This window comes from Hemibagrus wyckioides, linkage group LG21 (assembly GCF_019097595.1).
Source record: "Hemibagrus wyckioides isolate EC202008001 linkage group LG21, SWU_Hwy_1.0, whole genome shotgun sequence".
In the NCBI taxonomy this organism is placed as follows: Eukaryota; Metazoa; Chordata; class Actinopteri; order Siluriformes; family Bagridae; genus Hemibagrus; species Hemibagrus wyckioides.
The window spans coordinates 6,626,993-6,645,668 of record NC_080730.1 but is presented as its reverse complement, the minus strand read 5'-3'; the positions used below and the strand labels follow the sequence as shown (position 1 = coordinate 6,645,668).

Genomic DNA, 18,676 nt, shown 5'->3' with positions numbered 1-18,676 from the left:
GTTCTCTGCAAATGATCCACTGTGTGACTTGTTTTCAAGTTCCCACACAACACCCCACTGCTGCGTTCCCTCCATTGGATTCTGGTAGCTGCACACATCAGATTCAAAACACTGATGCTTGCCTACAAAGCCAAGAATTTACCAGCACCCTCTTACCTCAAAGCTCTTATTACTCCTCGCACTGCACCTCATGATCTACTAGCACTGCCCCACTGATCCCACCATCTCTCAGGGTAAGAGGTAGGTATAGATCTTCTCTGTTCTGGCACTGAGGTGGTAGAAAGACCTCCCTCTCCCTGAACTTTTCCTAAAACTAGCTCTTATTTCCCCTGCTTTTTATGTTAAAAAAAAAAAAAACAGATTTTAGGCTGATGGTGTCCTAAGTCTGTGACCTAGTGAACCAGTGTTGATGCATTCACTGATAGAGATGTTTAAATAAAAAATAAATTATTATATATATATATTTTTTAATTATATATAATAACAATTATATGTCATATAATGCAATCATATAGATTTTTTTCATTAATTTACTAATTATATTTAATCATTGGCAAGTCAATATTAAAAAAAAAAGAAAAGAAATAAAACAATGTTATTCGTTGTTGTTTATTTTTCCATAACAGTTCTGTTTGAATTCTTACTTTTCAGTCTATTCACTAAGCTAAAACAAACCGGAAATCAAATAGCATATCATCCTTATCACTTTATTCTCCCTGTTCACTGGTACTGACAGGAGAGCTGTAATGTATGTCACTTATCGACACATTTATCTCTTTGTTACAGAAGTTGCATTTCCTGTTTAATCCCGAGTTTCTCGACAGCTCTGCGGTTGACCGTTCCCACTATGTCACGGCGGCTTTTGAAGTGCAATTTGCTTCTCGCAGAGTACATTTAGCAGGCACAGTTTGAACAGTAATTTGAACATTCAAATAGTAAGATGCATTGCAAGGTTTTCTTGCGACTGCTGCACCTCCTCTGGCTATCACTTCCTTTTAAAATAGAATGGAATAAAGAATAGTTTTATCGTCTTTGCTTAAGCAGATAAAAAGGAAACTGACTTTCTTATCTTGGCCTATGGCTGTTCCTAATAAAATGCCCAGTGACTGTACTGTATATACACTGACCAAGCATAACATTATGACCACCTGCCTAATATTGTGTTGGTCTCCCTTCTGCTGCCGAAACAGCCCTGACCGGGCATGCACTGTGTATTCTGACACCTTTCTATCAGAACCAGCATTAACTTCTTCAGCAATTTGACCAACAGTAGCCTGTCTGTTGGATCGGATCACACGGGCCAGCCTTCACTTCCCACATGCATCAATGAGCCTTGACCGTCCATGACCCTGTCACCGGTTCACCACTGTTCCTTCCTTGGACCACTTTTGATAGATACTGACCACTGCAGACCGGGAACACCCCACAGGAGCTGCAGTTTTGGAGATGCTCTGGTCGTCTAGCCATCACAATTTGGCCCTTCATCAAACTCGCTCAAATCCTTAAGCCTGCCCATTTTTCCTGCTTCTAACACATCAACTTTGAGGACAGAATGTTCACTTGCTGCCTAATATATCCCACTCACTAACAGGTGTCATGATGATCAGTGTTATTCACTTCAGCTGTCAGTGCTCATAATGTTATGCCTGATCGATGCCTATAAACTGTTTTAGAAAGTACATTAATTATATTTACATTATTTATCGTCCAGTGTCACTCATATTAGGATGGCTTCCCTTCTGAACCTCGTTCCTTGCTTATTAGGGATAAATGTTAGAGATAAGTTAATTTTAAACTTTTTAATTTTTATTCTACGTTTATATACGTCCTTAAAGCTGTCGTGAGACAATGTCCATTGTTAAAAACGCTATACATATAAATTGAACTTAGCATTATATTAACACCTGTACTCATTCATGCAGCCAGTCATGTTGCTGTAGTGCAAGACAGAAAATCACGTAGATATAGACCAGCAGCTTTGGTTAATATTCACATCAACCATCCAAATGGGGGAAAATGTGATCTTATTGATTTTAACCGTGGCAGGATTGTAAATTCCAGACAGACTGGTTTGAGTATTTCTATAACTGCTGATATCCAACAGTGTTTATTTTAAGAAACATCCTCCAGTGACTTCAGGCACATGAAGCCTACTGTATTTGAGTATTGTTGCTGAGCATGGGCTACAGTATCTTAAAAAACCTAACCTCTAATGGTTACTTCCAGGATGAAGTGGATAAATGTACTATATCACAAAGCAAGAGACAACTTAAACGAGTGTCATGAACATAACAATAAGTTCAGTGTTCTTCAGTCTGATTCCCAGTCACCAGATCTAGATCCAGTAGAACATCTTGGACATGTGGCAGTATGGGAGATTCGCGTGTAAAAAAAAATGCATGGATTGCGTAATGTGATCGTGTCAACATGGACGAGAATCTCAAAGGAATGTTTCCAACATCTTGTGAAATCCATGCTATGAAGAGTTTGTTTAAGAGCAAAGGGAGGTTCTACGTATAGTAGAGTGCTTCTAATAAAGTGCTCAGGAAGTAACGTAAATAAATCAAGCGTGTTACTGTATGGTGATGCCAGCAGTGTAGAAAATGAAGAAGCAAAGGTTGAGTTTCTTTTTAGAATGCAAACTACCTCAGTAGAGTGTACTTACGTTTAGCTGGAGTGATTCCGTCCACTGTCCGATCACCCTATAACCCGGAGAGCTGTTATTGTTGATCTGGTACTGGAAGAGATCGTACCGCCCTGGAGCATCTCCATTCTGGTTAAACGTCACCGAAGTTCCAGCACTTCCTAAAAGACAAAAAAAAATCAAAAAGCAACATAGATTCGTTTTGGTGATAATGATCATCACGGTGTGAATTCAGCACGGAAGATTAGACTTAGATGAGAAAGTATGGAGACCCAATTGAGCAGGGAAATTTATATGTGGCCCACGCTGTTCTGTTTTCACATTCCATCACATGCTTTTACAGACAACCGCAAACACTTTTCTCAGCCGAGAAAAGGGATAGAGTCGAAATCTGCACTCTCTGATCTTCCCTTGTTCTGTTATTGCCAAGCTATTATACAGGCTATTGCTAGCTCAGAAGACATCCATTCACTAGTCTCAATAGGAAAAGTGTTCTTTTGTTGTGGTTAGGAATAAAAAAGAGCGAGCAGCCCTTGGGTGAGGAGTTTGGGCTTGACACTCTTTCAGGTCCCTTGTCTGCTTCTTTGGAAAAGCTGTTGGTTTGGAACAAAAACCAATGACAATGATAAGGTCAGTCTTCTTCACTTCAGCTGAATACAGATGAAGGTTTCTCATTTGTACCCGGTTTTAGTTGCGCTTGGAGAAGTGTGAATAGAGCTTTCAGCTTCCTTGGAGGTTAAGTTCACACCACTAGAGCATTAAAGGCATCTTATACAGCTAATTAATTGATCAATGCGTTATTGTTAAATGGACAGATGTGGAAAAAAATTTTACACAAGTTTTTACTTACCCTACATTTAATCAAACAACCAAGACATGGTTGGTCCCTGATGTTTGTTCTTCTGTGTCTCTGTTGCCAATGTACAATACAAGGCAGTTATTTTTACATAACAATCTCAAAAATTAAACTTTTCTGGCATTTAGTATAAACATGTTTAGGTTTTTAGGTTATCTCCAAGCTGGTTTGCACCAAAATGCAGTAAATGACAAAATTCACATTTACAAGACAGATGCATTTAAAATATACAGTCTTTTGATTACATCATTCTCTGTTTCTTTTTCCATCCAATCAAATGCTTTCCAGAATCTGATGACTCCTGCTCCTAAAACGATTCAAATCCTTTTGCTGAAGTTGGACAAAAGTAATCATATCAGTAAGCTTGTGTCTATATGATGGTTAAGAATGAAATGGCTTGAATTTGTTCACTTTGAAGAATTTTTGCCAGCTCATGGCTTTATGACAGATATTTTTCTGATGAGTCGATGTTTCTGAGCTACCTTTATTTGGCAGATTTGGCTCATCCTGCTCTTCACACTGTAAAGGCATCACATTTACCATGATTAACTATTTTATGTGGCAATTATTAAATAAAATTGAATGAAATGAAAGAATATTCTAACATGGCATTCATTTTCTAAACTTTATCTGATAGCCAGGACTAGAGATGTTGGATGTCAGTGTGACTCGGCCCAGGCTGTAAGTTAAGCTAAATGCTACTGGTGATTTACAAAAGGGGGAGGAGCCACTCGATATGTCCCGCCCTGACTTTCTTTTTCAGTGGAAATTCCATCAACACATTGAAATGTCTTAAAATGAGCAGCATTTTTCAAAGCACTCAGACTATTGATCATCTGCTTCCTTACTTGATGTCAGATATCTGCCTCCTTGAAACTTAAATTCAGATATATGCTCCCTTGCCCCGTAATGTCGGACATCTGCCCCCTTGCCCCTTGTTGTCAGATATCTGTCTATCTCTTACAACTTGATGTCAGATATCATTTCAAATGATATTCAAATATTGAATTCAAATATCTGCCCCCTTGCCTCTTGAATTCAGATATCTGCCCCCTTGCCTCTTGAATTCAGATATCTGCCCCCTTGCCCCTTAAATTTGGATATCTGCCTTCTTGCCACTTAAATTTGGATATCTGCCTTATTGCCCCTTTATGTCAGACATCTGCCTTCTTGCACCTTGATGTCGGATATCTACCTCCTTGCCACTTGATATCAGATATCTATCTTCTTGCCACTTGAATTCGGATATCTGCCCCCTTGCCCCTTGATGTCAGATATCTTCCTTATTGCCCCTTGAATTTGAATATCTGTTCCTTTGTCCCTTGATGTCAGATATCTACCCCTGGCCCCTTGATGTCAGATTTCTGCCTCCTTGCCCCTTGAATTTGGATATCTGCCCACTTGCACCTTGAATGCAGATATTTGCCCCTTTGTCCCTTCATGTCGGATATCTTCCTTCTTGCCCCTGGAATTCGAATATCTGCCCCTTTGTCCCTTGATGTCGGATATCTGCCCCTTGCCCCTTGATGTTAGATATCTGCCTCCTTGCCCCTTGAATTCGGATATCTGCCCACTTGCCCCATGAATTCGAATATTTGCCCCCTTACAAATTGATGGCAGATATCTGCCTCCTTGTCCCTTGAATTCAGATACCTGTCCCCTTGCCCCTTAATGTCAGATATCTGCCCGGTTCCCCCTTGATGATGGTCAGGTTTTTTTCCTCACACTTGTGAACTAAATGCTCAGTGTGCATTACCTTTTTAACATTTTGTTTCTGGTCTCTGCTTAGGGTTGGTGATAGAAGGACATCTGGGGTAAAAACCTGTGCCAGAATACACAGATCGCCTGATCCACTGTGGCGACCCCAAAACATGGAGCAGCTGAAAGACAACATCAACTAATCAAGTCTATAAAGATTTGGCCTACTAGAAAGGGTTCTCTTGGCTGTCCATTGAAAGTCTGTCTAAATTTCTGCCCATGATTTTGTAGCGAGAAACCTTTTCTAGCACCCTTCCTTTTCAAGAATATATTTACAGATACAGTTCTGAGTAAGACAGTATCTGTACACCAGAGCCTGTTCTGCACATAAGCCCAGAAGCTGCGTAAGCCTTGTGCAAATTACAAAAGCAAATGTTGGACGTCAAACATGTCTTGGCTATTTGACTACATTTGGGATAAGTGAGAATTGTGTAAATGAGGCTTTTTTTTTTCTTCTTCTTCCTTTAATGAGCTGTACAAGCTGACAAATCTCTCACTGTTCACACTTCTCCACCTGCTCTGTTCGCCAAAAATGTGACAGCGTATCCCTGGCTTATCACAGCCGCCATTGTTGTATGTGTCGCCCGTTTCCCGAAAAAGCAGAGCAAACGAAGAATGTGCAGCAACAATTTTTTAGTTGCTCAGGAAAAAAAACAAAAAAAAAACCATAAGGGCCAAGAAGCGATTAAGGCGTGATTCTGAATCGCTACACAAGAATGAAATGGCTGGGCCACACTGAGCCACAAGGGCTGGGCAATCTGCTGCTGAGCTTTTTGCACTTCATTATCCCCGCGCTGTAGTGCCACCTGCTGCAGTTTCAGCTTTTAGTCGGAGAACCTGCGGCAAGAGAAAATGGATGCACAGAGTGTCTCGCTCCTCTCAAATGCTCACAAGAGTCAGAGTGACACGCAGCCAGCAAAACGGTAACTATTCTTCTCGAGAACTCTTTGTCAGCAATCGTGGCTAAATTGCAGCTTCAAAGTCGTTCATGACGTCCCTGTTAACTAGTCTGGTTACGTGGAACATCGCGAGCGGTTTGAAGGTGCAATTTAGCTGTATTATTGGCGTGAGGGAGAGATATTCACATTACATGAGAACAGGCTGAGTGTGAGAGAGAGAGAGATCATGAACCACTGGAAGAGAAATAGTGAAGGCTGTGAGGATTTTTGTCATATAAATTGTAGAGCTGAAAGTGAGCAAAATTCATGCAACTGTATAATAATTTGAGTAAATAAATAAATAAATAAGGGAGGTAAATGATATAGGTAAAATGCAATGAAACATTATTATTATTATTATTATTATTATTATTATCATTATTATATTAATATTTAATCAAATTCCTGTACATATTTACATGCCTACTTTAAAGTCTTTTGAATTTATATTTATAAACACAAAATTACATATTCATATATATATATATATATACATATGAACAAAAACATGTCCAAATATTTGGACACTACTGTATACTGTCTATGTCAGTGTAACTTGGAAGTGGAATATAAATCCTGCAAAAATTCTTATTCAAATTGCCCCTTGTTGTCATAATAAACAAAATAAACACCATCAGATGAGAAGATTTCGTGCAAACAAGTAGCAAAGAAAAGATGGAAAAGGTGACGGAGCTTCTCAGAGACAATGAGATTATATATGCAAAAGAGAAAAGCTACAGGGCTAGAGTAAAAACTTTACACACGAAATAGCTGTCACTACAACTGGCTTGATAAAATGCATGTGGAAATTTCAAAGAACTTGGATGTTTAAAGATTTCATAATGCGCTCTCAGTTTGAGAGTAGTGAACAATGCACCACAATCCATACCTAGAGCCCATGCATAAGCATTTCCACACAAAAATAAAATTTATCTATCTATCTATCTATCTATCTATCTATCTATCTATCTATCTATCTATCTATCTATCTATCTATCTATCTATTTAAATAAATATAAAAATAAAAATAGAACTCTCTGGCAATTATTCAGCTTGTCTTTTGGGTGGAAAAATAAGGGTTGCGCATATGAGCACATAAACACCATAAACTGGGAATTTATCATTTATAAAACACCATAAACTGGAAATTAGTAGCATCATGACATGATGCTTTTTAAAATTCTCTGCAAACGCAACTGAGCCACCATATTAGAGGAACATCTCAGAGGCCATGAAACTGAATCTGGTGAAAAGAATAGACATTTTAAAATGACAACAACCTCAAATGAACTTTGGGGTCACTTTCTAAACTACTAAAGAAGTTTGAAGGTGTTTCCATGGCCTCGCCAATCTACTGAATTTATTTATAGAGGATTTTGTTCATGTGAATCCATTTGAGACCTTCATAACCTTGGGAAATTGATGAAATGAGTCAAAATTAAAGCGCAATGCTGTAAAAACCTTATTACTGACTTCTTGAAGGTGTAATTGACAACAATGACTAATAATATTCCTCATTTTAAGAGCTATTCTTATCATTTTGAGACACTGAAGCATAATTTTTATACAAATGTTCCGTTATTACCTAATAAATGGTGCACCTTTATGTTCAGCTACTAGAAATAGACATTCACACATATATTTTTCAATTGTACTCATTTATGACTGCCTGAAAATCGCTTTTCACACCGGTTTCACACTGCAGTTGATGAATTTATTGGAACAAACATCACCATAATAAAATGTCATGTGTTTTCAGGTTTTGTAATGGTTTAGGTTTGTGTTTTTATCCATACAAAACCTTCAGTGAATAAGTTAAGACAAGAGAATTTGTGGGACTGTCAGAGTGTTACACTGATGTAGAGGAAAGGAGGAGGAAGGTAAAAAAAAAAAAAATGTTTAAATAGTGAAGCTACAAATGTTAAAGGAAGCGATAAGATAGAAAAGAAAGATCTCGCAGCGTGAAGGGGATGGAGGGAAAGGAAAGGTCAGAAATATATAGCGGAACAAGATTATTGAACGCTTTGTATATAATAAGAAGAAAGATATTGAACTGAATAAATTCTTTATGGGGAGTCTGTGAAGATTTTGGTCTCAGACGTTGTTTTGACGTATGGATTTTTCTTCTAAAAATGCTGAAGAAAATGTAAAGAAATGTAACGTCTCAGTGGTAAAAAGCTACGGTAGAATCAGACCAACAAAAATCATTTTAGTTGCGTGATCAATGTACATTTCATTCATTGTTTCCCTGACCACATATTAAAATTTGAAGATGTTAATCGTACAGAAAATATTCATTTTAGTGTCAGGCCTTCTACATATATTGAGGTTTATTAGTATGCACTGAGGTTTCCCAGTTGTTTCATGATCTCGCTCAAGGCTACAGTTTTAAAGAACTCTTTGAACACTGAGGAGCAAAAAAACAACAACTGTAAGCCAGCTTCAAGAGAACGATTTTTTTCCACGTGTATGTGCTGGATCTTTTCATCATTTACGAGTAAATAACCCATGGATATAAATAGAACTGGAGGATTTTAGAAATGAAAGCTGTTGCTAGTCAATTTGTCATCGAGAGTAATGAAGACCTGGATGCACTTTAAAGCCAAAAAAAAAAAAAAACACCAAACAAAAAATTAATTAATTCAAAACAATAAAATAAAAAGTGGGAATATGATTTATCAATGGTGATATTTTAATGAAAATGTGTCAAGTGAATCATTAAATCTAGCAAACATGAATAAATGATCTAGACAGAGTTAGCAAAGACAGTTTATATCAGGAGTCAAGCAATCCTTGTAATTTGACACTCTTTAACATGTCAGTATCTCTTTTACAATATCCGAAAGTTTCAGTTTATTTTTATCCACTCAGGCTGCTCAGATGCTTGTTCAGTCTTTTGCCATTTCGAGACTGGACTACTGCAATTGACTCGTGGCAGGTCTACGTCTGAGCACATTTTGACTTCTAGCAAATGACCAAAATGCATCTCTACAACTTATTTCAACCTTCTGAAGTTCTCCCATCCAATCTCATTGCTCTGCTCCCTACACTGGCTTCTGGTAAATCATATTTAAAACACTGATGCTTGCCTACAAAGCCTAAAACCTTCCATTGCCCTCTTACCTCAAAGCTCTTATCACACCTTATGCTGCACTACATTCCTCCAGATCTTCTAGCACTGCTCTACTGGTAGAAAAAGAAATAGCCTTTATTTGTCACATATACATTACAGCACAGTGAAATTCTTTCTTTGCATAACCCAGCCTTGGAGGGTGGGGTCCAAGCACAGGGTCAGCCATGATACAGTGCCCCTGAAGTAACTTGGCGGTGCTGGGGCTTGAACCCCCGATCAACGACCCAGAGCCTTAACCACTTGAGCCACCACTGCCTGCCATCTTTTAGGGTGCAAGGTAGACTATTCTCTGTTCTGGTACTGAGGTGGTGGAATGAACGTTTCCTAGACGTCTGAATGAGGGGACTTCTTCCTGAAGACTTAAACTAGCACTTGAAAAAAAAGTTTGTCTTGCTATATTTTCTCCCAATAGTTAGTTTTAGACTGATGGTATTCTGTGGCCTAGTGAACCTATATCGATGCATTCATTGATAGGGACTTCAAAAGCATGCTTGTAAGTGAATAAGAACTGCCATAAATGTAAATATAAATATGTATGAAATGTATAGGGTAAGAATATAGTGGATATTCATTTATCAGTTCTGAGTTGTATTGTCCTGTTATGATTGTACTCAATTGTTAAACCTGAAAACCAATGTTAAACCATGGTTAGTAGTTTTTCCCACAACTTTATTCACAATTTCCTGCTCATTAGAAGCCCAATTTAGTTGTTAGACGAGTTTGTTCATGTGTGTTATTGTGCTTCATGCTGTGTATCTGTCCTCATTATATTCAATATTGAATACTGATGATGTAGAACAGATAATACTGCCTTTTAAATTCTCTACTAAACCATATTTATTGCTTGTTTATTTCGTCTACTGGTAGGCATATTGCTTTCAAATGTTGTTATACATCTAAGGGTTAAGATATCCAACCTAATCCTTTGCATGTGTTGTTTACGCAGGTCTAAAGCCGGCATTGTTTTTGTGTTCCCTCTAGCCCTGGACGAATCATCAGTCATAAAGATCGTATGTGTGTTACAGGAAATTAGACTGGGGCTGTCGAGACACATTTAATACATTCGGATTTATTTGTTGGTACAACTAATAGGAGATGTCTGTGCTTACCGGGAGAGCAACTTCACAGGCAGTTGAACAACAAATGAACACCATTGAGAGTCTGGTCAATTATATTAAAAGAGCAGAGAAAGATCAGTTCCAAGTAACGTGACATAGCATGGTAAAAGAAAATTTTACACTTACACTTGGTATATCAGAGTTGCACTTCAATCTGAGCTCAAATACTAAAGTGTTATTTTCTAGCAGACAATTTCATTCTTTATTGGTGACATGGACTGTAAGTTGACTTCAATGCATGTAAACAGGAATTATTATCAAAATCACTCTTATATTCAGAGTTTGGGTTTTGGCCCATTTATCATTTCATCACAGACGTTGCACTGCAACTCCCAAGATTCACTAAAGCCTACAAACATGATCAATTCCAACATAGTCAACTTTAAAGTTTCACACACACTCACTGAAATTGCAAAAAATACAGTCAGTGTGCTTTAACTACTGCCCCCAAGCCTATATTCACAGATGAACGACTTTCTCTGGTTTTTGAAATCGCTTCTTGTTTTCTCAACTTGCTCTTTTCTGCCCTACTTCTAGCTGTTTGTTGCCCTGACCTGTGCCTGTTGCGTTTGACCTTGATCATAGTCCATCGATTTGGATCATGTGCCATTGTGTTAAGAAAAATCTTTACAGTTGCTTTGTCTGCAACTCCATCTGTCTGACAGAAACAGAAATTTTGGGCTGAAATACACTCAAAAATAAAGTTGAGGCCAATACATTAAATACATAAATTCAACACAATTAACAAATTAATTAATTAATAATGTCATCCCTTTAAAATCCAAAAGATGACATAATTTTAACTATAATTTTAATTGTTTCATCTTAGGGACCACGGATAAAGTTATGAATAAACTTAAACCGAGGAGAAAAATTTTGACTTTATTCAGCTAGTGAAAAGTTTGATAAAATTAGCACTTATTATGATTGAATACGGTCACATTTCCAAAAGATTTTGGCCATTCAGTATTTTTTTTTTTTACAGAATCTCATACATTTATGTAACACCATCAAATCCACACAAATCTAGTTTTTTTTTTTTGGGGGTGGGGGGGGTGGGGGGGTTGGTCTTTTTGTTTAAAGCTGGCGATCCTGATGCTACTGAAAAACCCTGCCTTAAGCTTTCTGGGAAATTCTAGGATATTTCTGGAAAATTCTGTCAAGTTTGGTGGAATGAACTTTTGGACTGGTGGTGATAATGCTTTGGCATTTGCCTTTTGACAAAGGCAATGTTTTTTAAAGTAAGTTTTTGAATATCTCCATATTGTCATTAAGTAAGTGTTCATTGGGCTACATGACAATTACATAAGCATGTTCTAAAAACTGATACAAACCTTCATAAACTTTTAGAAATTCTAATTCCAATTTTATTTAGTCTTCCCTAAAGGTTTGTGTACTTTAGCTGATTAATAGACAAAATAGAGTTTTCTATAATCTAAATATTTTGTCTGTCTCGATCGTCTGCCCAATTGTAGCACATCTATGCAACAAAAAACTGTTGCAATAGCAATGAGAATGCTTCAGTGGACAAAAAAAAAAAACATTCTATATTACGAGGCTGACGCCTGAGCTTTTGTTCACGTCTCGCCACATGATGTTTCTTGTGCCATGGAGATGTTTTTTATTCACTCACCGTTGAAGTTGATGTTGCGGATGTATTTAAGCAGCTTCTTGCCCCCGGCAGCTTCCATCTCAGTGCAGATGCCTGACTGATCAGGACACAGATCTTTGTGCATGTTGTGTAGGGCATGTGCCATGGCGTATACTGCATCGATTACAAACTGCACCTTCCCCTCCTGCTCGTATTTGGAGTCGATGCCTATCCGTTCCTGACCTAAAGAGTAAAAAGCGACAAAAAAACATAATTATTTTCGGTTTATTTAACTACATTTAACTCAATCACAAACACCACATTATATGAAACTCTGAAAAAGACACTGGACACTTAATATCCTGTCATGTTGTGCTATAAATCCTTGAAAACCTTTTTTCCTAATATACAAATTACCTAATTACCTTTGTTGTTTTTTTTCTCTTAAAATTATATTTTTTTCTCTCAAAAGCAGATATTTTTTTCTTTATTCATAAACCTTTATTTATATTCAAGGTTTTCTTTTTCTTTTAATAACGTTATTAAAATTTCTCGAGTCCTCTCTCTCTGTAAAATGGTATTACAAAGGAATTTCTGTTCATAATTGTTGGATTGATGTTAGACTTTACACTGAAGATAAAATATTTTATAACTAATATATATGGTATTTACTTGACTACTCAATCCTGATGATTTGCCAACAAAGTATTATGTAAAAGTCTCTCATTTGAAAGTGTCTTCACAGTGAAATGAATAATAAAGCATAATAATTCAAACAACATCAAAAGACTAGATTTTTGGTTTTTGGTAAGTATGCAAATATATCCATATTTAATTAGACTGTGCCCCATTTACATAAGTACATTGTATAAATGTCAGCAATCAAGTGGCAAAGATTATGATTATGATTATGTGCAATGCTGTTTCGAAAAAGTTCCATAAGCCGTTTGTCCATAAGGCAAAATAAAAATCTATAAAAGCCATTCAATACAACTGACAGAAATGTACAAGCATGGTTATAATCAAGAGTATGTATGGGTAAGGGATTGTTTCTTTGCCCTGTACCAACTGCAATGTCATCATCTGACCTCGTGCTATAAAAGGCTCCAGCTACATCACGCTCGTCCTCTGCCCAATCTCATCAACCCAAGGTAACCCAGGTGATCTGTGAAACTGCACTAAGAAAATAGCTAAACAAAAATCAATAACATGTCAGCTTTATCGAAGATCGTTTGGGCCAAATAATCAGACATTATAAATTAGGCATCAGACACCACAACTAACATCAATTCTGAAGGTTGATTGGGACACTGGATTAAAATTAGTCACTGGGTTAAAACTGTACAGTGCCACATAAGCCCCACAATAGATATGTTAACACTTTATTTTAAAAGTACACCAAAAATGTGCTTATGGCCAAATGCAAAATGGTTTAAACCCAAAAGCATTATAATTTCCCTTCCATGGAACTAATGGTTGCCCAAACAATGCGCATCTTCACCCAGCATTAGTGCCTGACCTTACTATTGTTGTGACAGAATGGTTAAATTCCCATAGCCACACTGTAAAATCTAGTGGAAAACGATTCAAAAGGACAGAATTTGCATTGGGATGTTAATGAAGCCCATATGGGTATAACAGTGAGATGCATTAAATATATATATATATATATATATATATATATATTTAATGCATCTCAATGTTATACCCATATATATATATATATATATATATATATATATATATATTTATATACACTATATTGCCAAAAGTATTCGCTCACCCATCCAAATAATCAGAATCAGGTGTTCCAATCACTTCCATGGCCACAGGTGTATAAAATCAAGCACCTAGGCATGCAGACTGTTTTTACAAACATTTGTGAAAGAATGGGTCGCTCTCAGGAGCTCAGTGAATTCCAGCGTGGAACTGTGATAGGATGCCACCTGTGCAACAAATCCAGTCGTGAAATTTCCTCGCTCCTAAATATTCCACAGTCAACTGTCAGCTGTATTATAAGAACGTGGAAGTGTTTGGGAACGACAGCAACTCGGCCACAGAGTGGTAGGCCACGTAAACTGACGGAGCGGGGTCAGCGGATGCTGAGGGGCATAGTGCGAAGAGGTCGCCAACTTTCTGCAGAGTCAATCGCTACAGACCTCCAAACTTCATGTGGCCTTCAGATTAGCTCAAGAACAGTGCGCAGAGAGCTTCATGGAATGGGTTTCCATGGCCGAGCAGCTGCATCCAAGCCATACATCACCAAGTGCAATGCAAAGCGTCGGATGCAGTGGTGTAAAGCACGCCGCCACTGGACTCTAGAGCAGTGGAGACGCGTTCTCTGGAGTGACGAATCGCGCTTCTTCATCTGGCAATCTGATGGACGAGTCTGGGTTTGGCGGTTGCCAGGAGAACGGTACTTGTCTGACTGCATTGTGCCAAGTGTAAAGTTTGGTGGAGGGGGGATTATGGTGTGTGGTTGTTTTTCAGGAGCTGGGCTTGGCCCCTTAGTTCCAGTGAAAGGAACTCTGAATGCTTCAGCATACCAAGACATTTTGGACAATTCCATGCTCCCAACTTTGTGGGAAGAGTTTGGAGCTGGTCCCTTCCTCTTCCAACAAAGCAAGGTCCATAAAGACATGGATGACAGAGTCTGGTGTGGATGAACTTGACTGGCCTGCACAGAGTCCTGACCTCAACCCGATAGAACACCTTTGGGATGAATTAGAGCGGAGACTGAGAGCCAGGGCTTCTCGTCCAACATCCAACAGGGCTTCTCGTCCAACAACATTTGTGAGGTGTGTGACCTCACAAATGCGCTTCTGGAAGAATGGTCAAAAATTCCCATAAACACACTCCTAAACCTTGTGAACAGCCTTCCCAGAAGAGTTGAAGCTGTTATAGCTGCAAAGGGTGGACTGACGTCATATTGAACCCTATGGATTAGGAATGGGATGTCACTTAAGTTCATATGCGAGTCAAGGCAGGTGAGCGAATACTTTTGGCAATATAGTGTGTATATATATATATATATATATATATATATATATATATATATATATATATATATATATATATACATATATATACATATGAAGAAAAAGATAAAAAATATTTATCGAATATATATATATATATATATATATATATATATATATATATATATATATATATATATATAAAAATTTATAATAATAATTATATATAGATAATAATTATATATTATTATTATTATTTATTATTTATTAATTTTGTCATTACTATGTATCATTGTCATTACTATGTATCAGTATTTGTAGAACTAATTTTTGCACACCACTAAATGCACCCTGAACTGCCTCCGGCTGCTATTTCAACCTCCAGTGTCCAGTGTAATGCAAATTATACATAAGCCTACTGTTTTTTGCCTAAGGTTTAATATTCGAATATTAGGTGCACGATCTGTATATGGTAGTTGTGTGGTGTGTTGTTGAACGTATCATGCTCGGACCAAACAGCAATATAAAGCTTATGTAGAATGTGTGAATATCATTAAAAACATTCAGTGAGTGGCAGTCATGTGGGTTGAAATGTCTTGTTGATAAGATTACAGCTGGGTTGAGCTGACACGGAGGCTGTGGTAACTCAAATAACCACCCTGCACATCTGCGGTGAGCAGAAAAGCATCTCAAAATGCACCAAATCCTGAGGTTGATAAGCTGCCAGAACAGTAGACCACATCAGGCTCCAGTTCTGTCAGTTAAATGGACTCTCAGTTTCACTGAAATTACACAGCTGAAAACTAAAAGAGACCAGGTGATGTTTCACCTGCTGAGTTTCAGTGGTTAGTGATTGTGTAATTGTATTTAATGGCACGTACGCAAAATACCAAAACATGGCGAAAAAGGGTCCCTGTTCAGCACTTATCAAGAAGTTTTAAATATTCACTAAGATCCAGTTGGTGTATCAGACAAGATCTAAAGTGTTGAGAAGTCTCAGTAGGTTTGGGCTAATATCTATGACATGATCAAAAAGAACCACCAGAAGAACAGAGGCTTATCGGGACTTAATTAAAATGCTTTTAATCTTCCCCAGTTGCACACTTCTCTTCCCCCAGTGTTGCACTGATACCGAGACAGTTATTGTGTTATTCACAAAGGGCTTTTTCAAACAGCGCAATTTCTTATCACGATCTATTTATTATTATGATTTTTTGATTTTCTTTTACGTCCGCCTGCACCACAGGGTGCCAATAACTGAAGAAACTCACACACTAATGCTTGTTAGATTCTATTAACTGATTTTTCCTTTAATCTCCAAAAAATTCTGTCAGTCAGTTTTATGTGGCATATAAATGAAACAGGAGTCTAATAAGAGAAAGTATTTCTATATTTTTAGGAAAAGTATAACACATATATATATATATATATATATGTGTGTGTGTGTGTATTTACTTTTTTAAACACTTGCAATGTATTGACGGAGGAAAAAGAATAGGGATCACTGCAAATTGCGTCCTTAGGGAGAATATAGCACGATTGCCCAAGGTACAGCTGAGGTATATCTTTGCTTCCCAGCAGCAAATTGTATTTTATTTATTTATTTATTTTTTATTTTTTTGCAATTTTCTTTCCCATCTTCTGCAAATTAGTGGCAGAGCACTCCCGCTTTGACACTGCTTGCCCTCCGAAGTCTCCCTAGCATCCTCGGGGAGTCTCACCAGCTGGCCTACAGTAAAGAGACTTCCCTTAAGCATATGCCAGGCAACTTAATCACTGCATCTGAACTCAGAATACTGCTGCAGAGATGCTATCACAGGGCAAGGTTAAGTCCTGTGGTGAATCATGTGCTGGATCCTGACAGCACCATCTAGCTGAGGACATGCACTTTGAAATGGGATTCTTGTCAGGGAAGTTCTGTGGCCTAGACATGAAAGATGCCTGAGGAAAACGGATCCAGCAGGTGAGTCACAGGTTACTAGGAATCGAAGGAGAGACTGGAAAAATGCCTGTGTTTCTTAAAGACCCTTTGAGAAATACAGACAAAAAAAGAAGAAGGAAAAAAAAAGAAATACTGGAGAATTAGATAATGGATTCTAAACAAAAAGAAATTCAGATAGATTTAAAAAAGAAAAAAAAGAAAAACCTTGACAGTACGAATTATAGAGCATCTGGCTGAGATTAGAAGTGTGCATCATTGCTCAGTTTATTTTTTACAGAATTTTTTCTTTTATCCTTAGTAACTACATGGCCAGGGTTGTAGTGCTTTAGATTTGGCAAATGAGATAAAAACTGATGCACATTTTGCTAGAGACCAAATCTGAACTGGAGTGATGTAGCTGAGGCTAAGGAATTGTCAGAGCCTAAATTTGGGCTTTTCCGTTGGTGAAACCTCTCTGGTTTAAGCCACATCCATTCAATTTGAATGTTTGGAGCTTTGCAGATAGAGATATCTTGGCATGGTGTTACATCCCAATACACTGTCTATTTTAGATCAACTTTGTGTTTGAACTCCAATTCCCATACCAAACATGACCATCTCCAGCTCTACACACCAACGTTCACGGTCTCTGGAATACACACATAGTGACCTATGATTTTATCGAGCCTTTGTTTGTTCTATGTTAAGCTTTTCTAGGTTTTTGTTTTTTTTCTTGTATTCTGTTTGCTGATTAAAATGAAATACAATGCTTTGGGCTGTGTTGTTACTGGAAAATAATTCCAATCACCTCAGGCTGAAAACAGCATCACACCAGCCCATTACTGATTGATTATTAATGATCACTTGTTAGTTTTGCGAATCTGTCTCTTTAACAAGATGAGCTACTATTGAGTCAGAAATAATTTATGGATGGTGATTTACCCCTGAACGCCTGAAGCAAATGTGCCTCCGAACCCCGCCTTTGTTTTGAAACTAACCAACGTGGCCGTTTGCCACCACCATGCCGCACCGTCCACAAAACGATTCTCCATTCACCAGAGTTCTATTGATCTCAAAAAAATACCCACAAGGCCTTTCATAGTTAATTAGCGACTACTGTTGTGCTAAGTGGGAAAACTATAAAAGTGAAGAAACGCTCCCCTAGAAGAGTCAAACGTGACTAATTATCTTTCGTTCATGATATTACATACATGCTGTCAAACATGTAACGATCAAGCTTTCTTTAGTTAAGAAAAAAATAATTGCTGAGGAAAAAAATAACGCAGGGGGTGTTTTCTTCCCAGAAATATATGGAGAAATGTTTGTCATGCTCATTATACTAATGAGATAAAGCAGTACAAGGCGTCATCGAAAATGGAAATGATCTTCGAGGCTGGGTTACAAAGATAAACCCACCATGTAATTATGATGAATAGATGGATTTGAAGAGACTGACAAGTAATTCAATGAGGCCCAAAATGGCAGGAAAAAAAGCTGTTTGCTTCTTTTTTTCTTACACAGAATTCCAGTCTAACAGTTGATGTGATGTTAAGCTTTTTTATCCATACCAACATGACCATTCCAACAACCCATCAATAAAACCCCAAATCCCATAAACTCCATGATTTTTAATAGAAATGTGCAGAAGCTGATTTGTTTTTCCCTTTGGCTGATGTATAACAGTGAACCCAGAAAACAAATGTATGCTCCAAAACAAAATCTAAATGTCAATAGACATA

The 18,676-nt window shown here is 37.6% G+C and overlaps 1 protein-coding gene across 2 annotated transcripts in view; it reads right to left on the bottom strand.

Moving 5' to 3' along the window:
- Window positions 1-18,676, bottom strand: part of LOC131342929 (metabotropic glutamate receptor 7) — a 217,914-nt gene that overhangs the window by 60,820 nt on the left and 138,418 nt on the right. For both annotated transcript variants that reach the window (XM_058374251.1, XM_058374250.1), the window contains exons 6-7: window positions 12,081-12,281; window positions 2,666-2,805 (exon numbers count right to left, since the gene is read on the bottom strand). In XM_058374251.1, coding sequence (XP_058230234.1) covers window positions 2,666-2,805; window positions 12,081-12,281 — 341 coding nt within the window. The remainder of the gene's footprint in view (window positions 1-2,665; window positions 2,806-12,080; window positions 12,282-18,676) is intronic.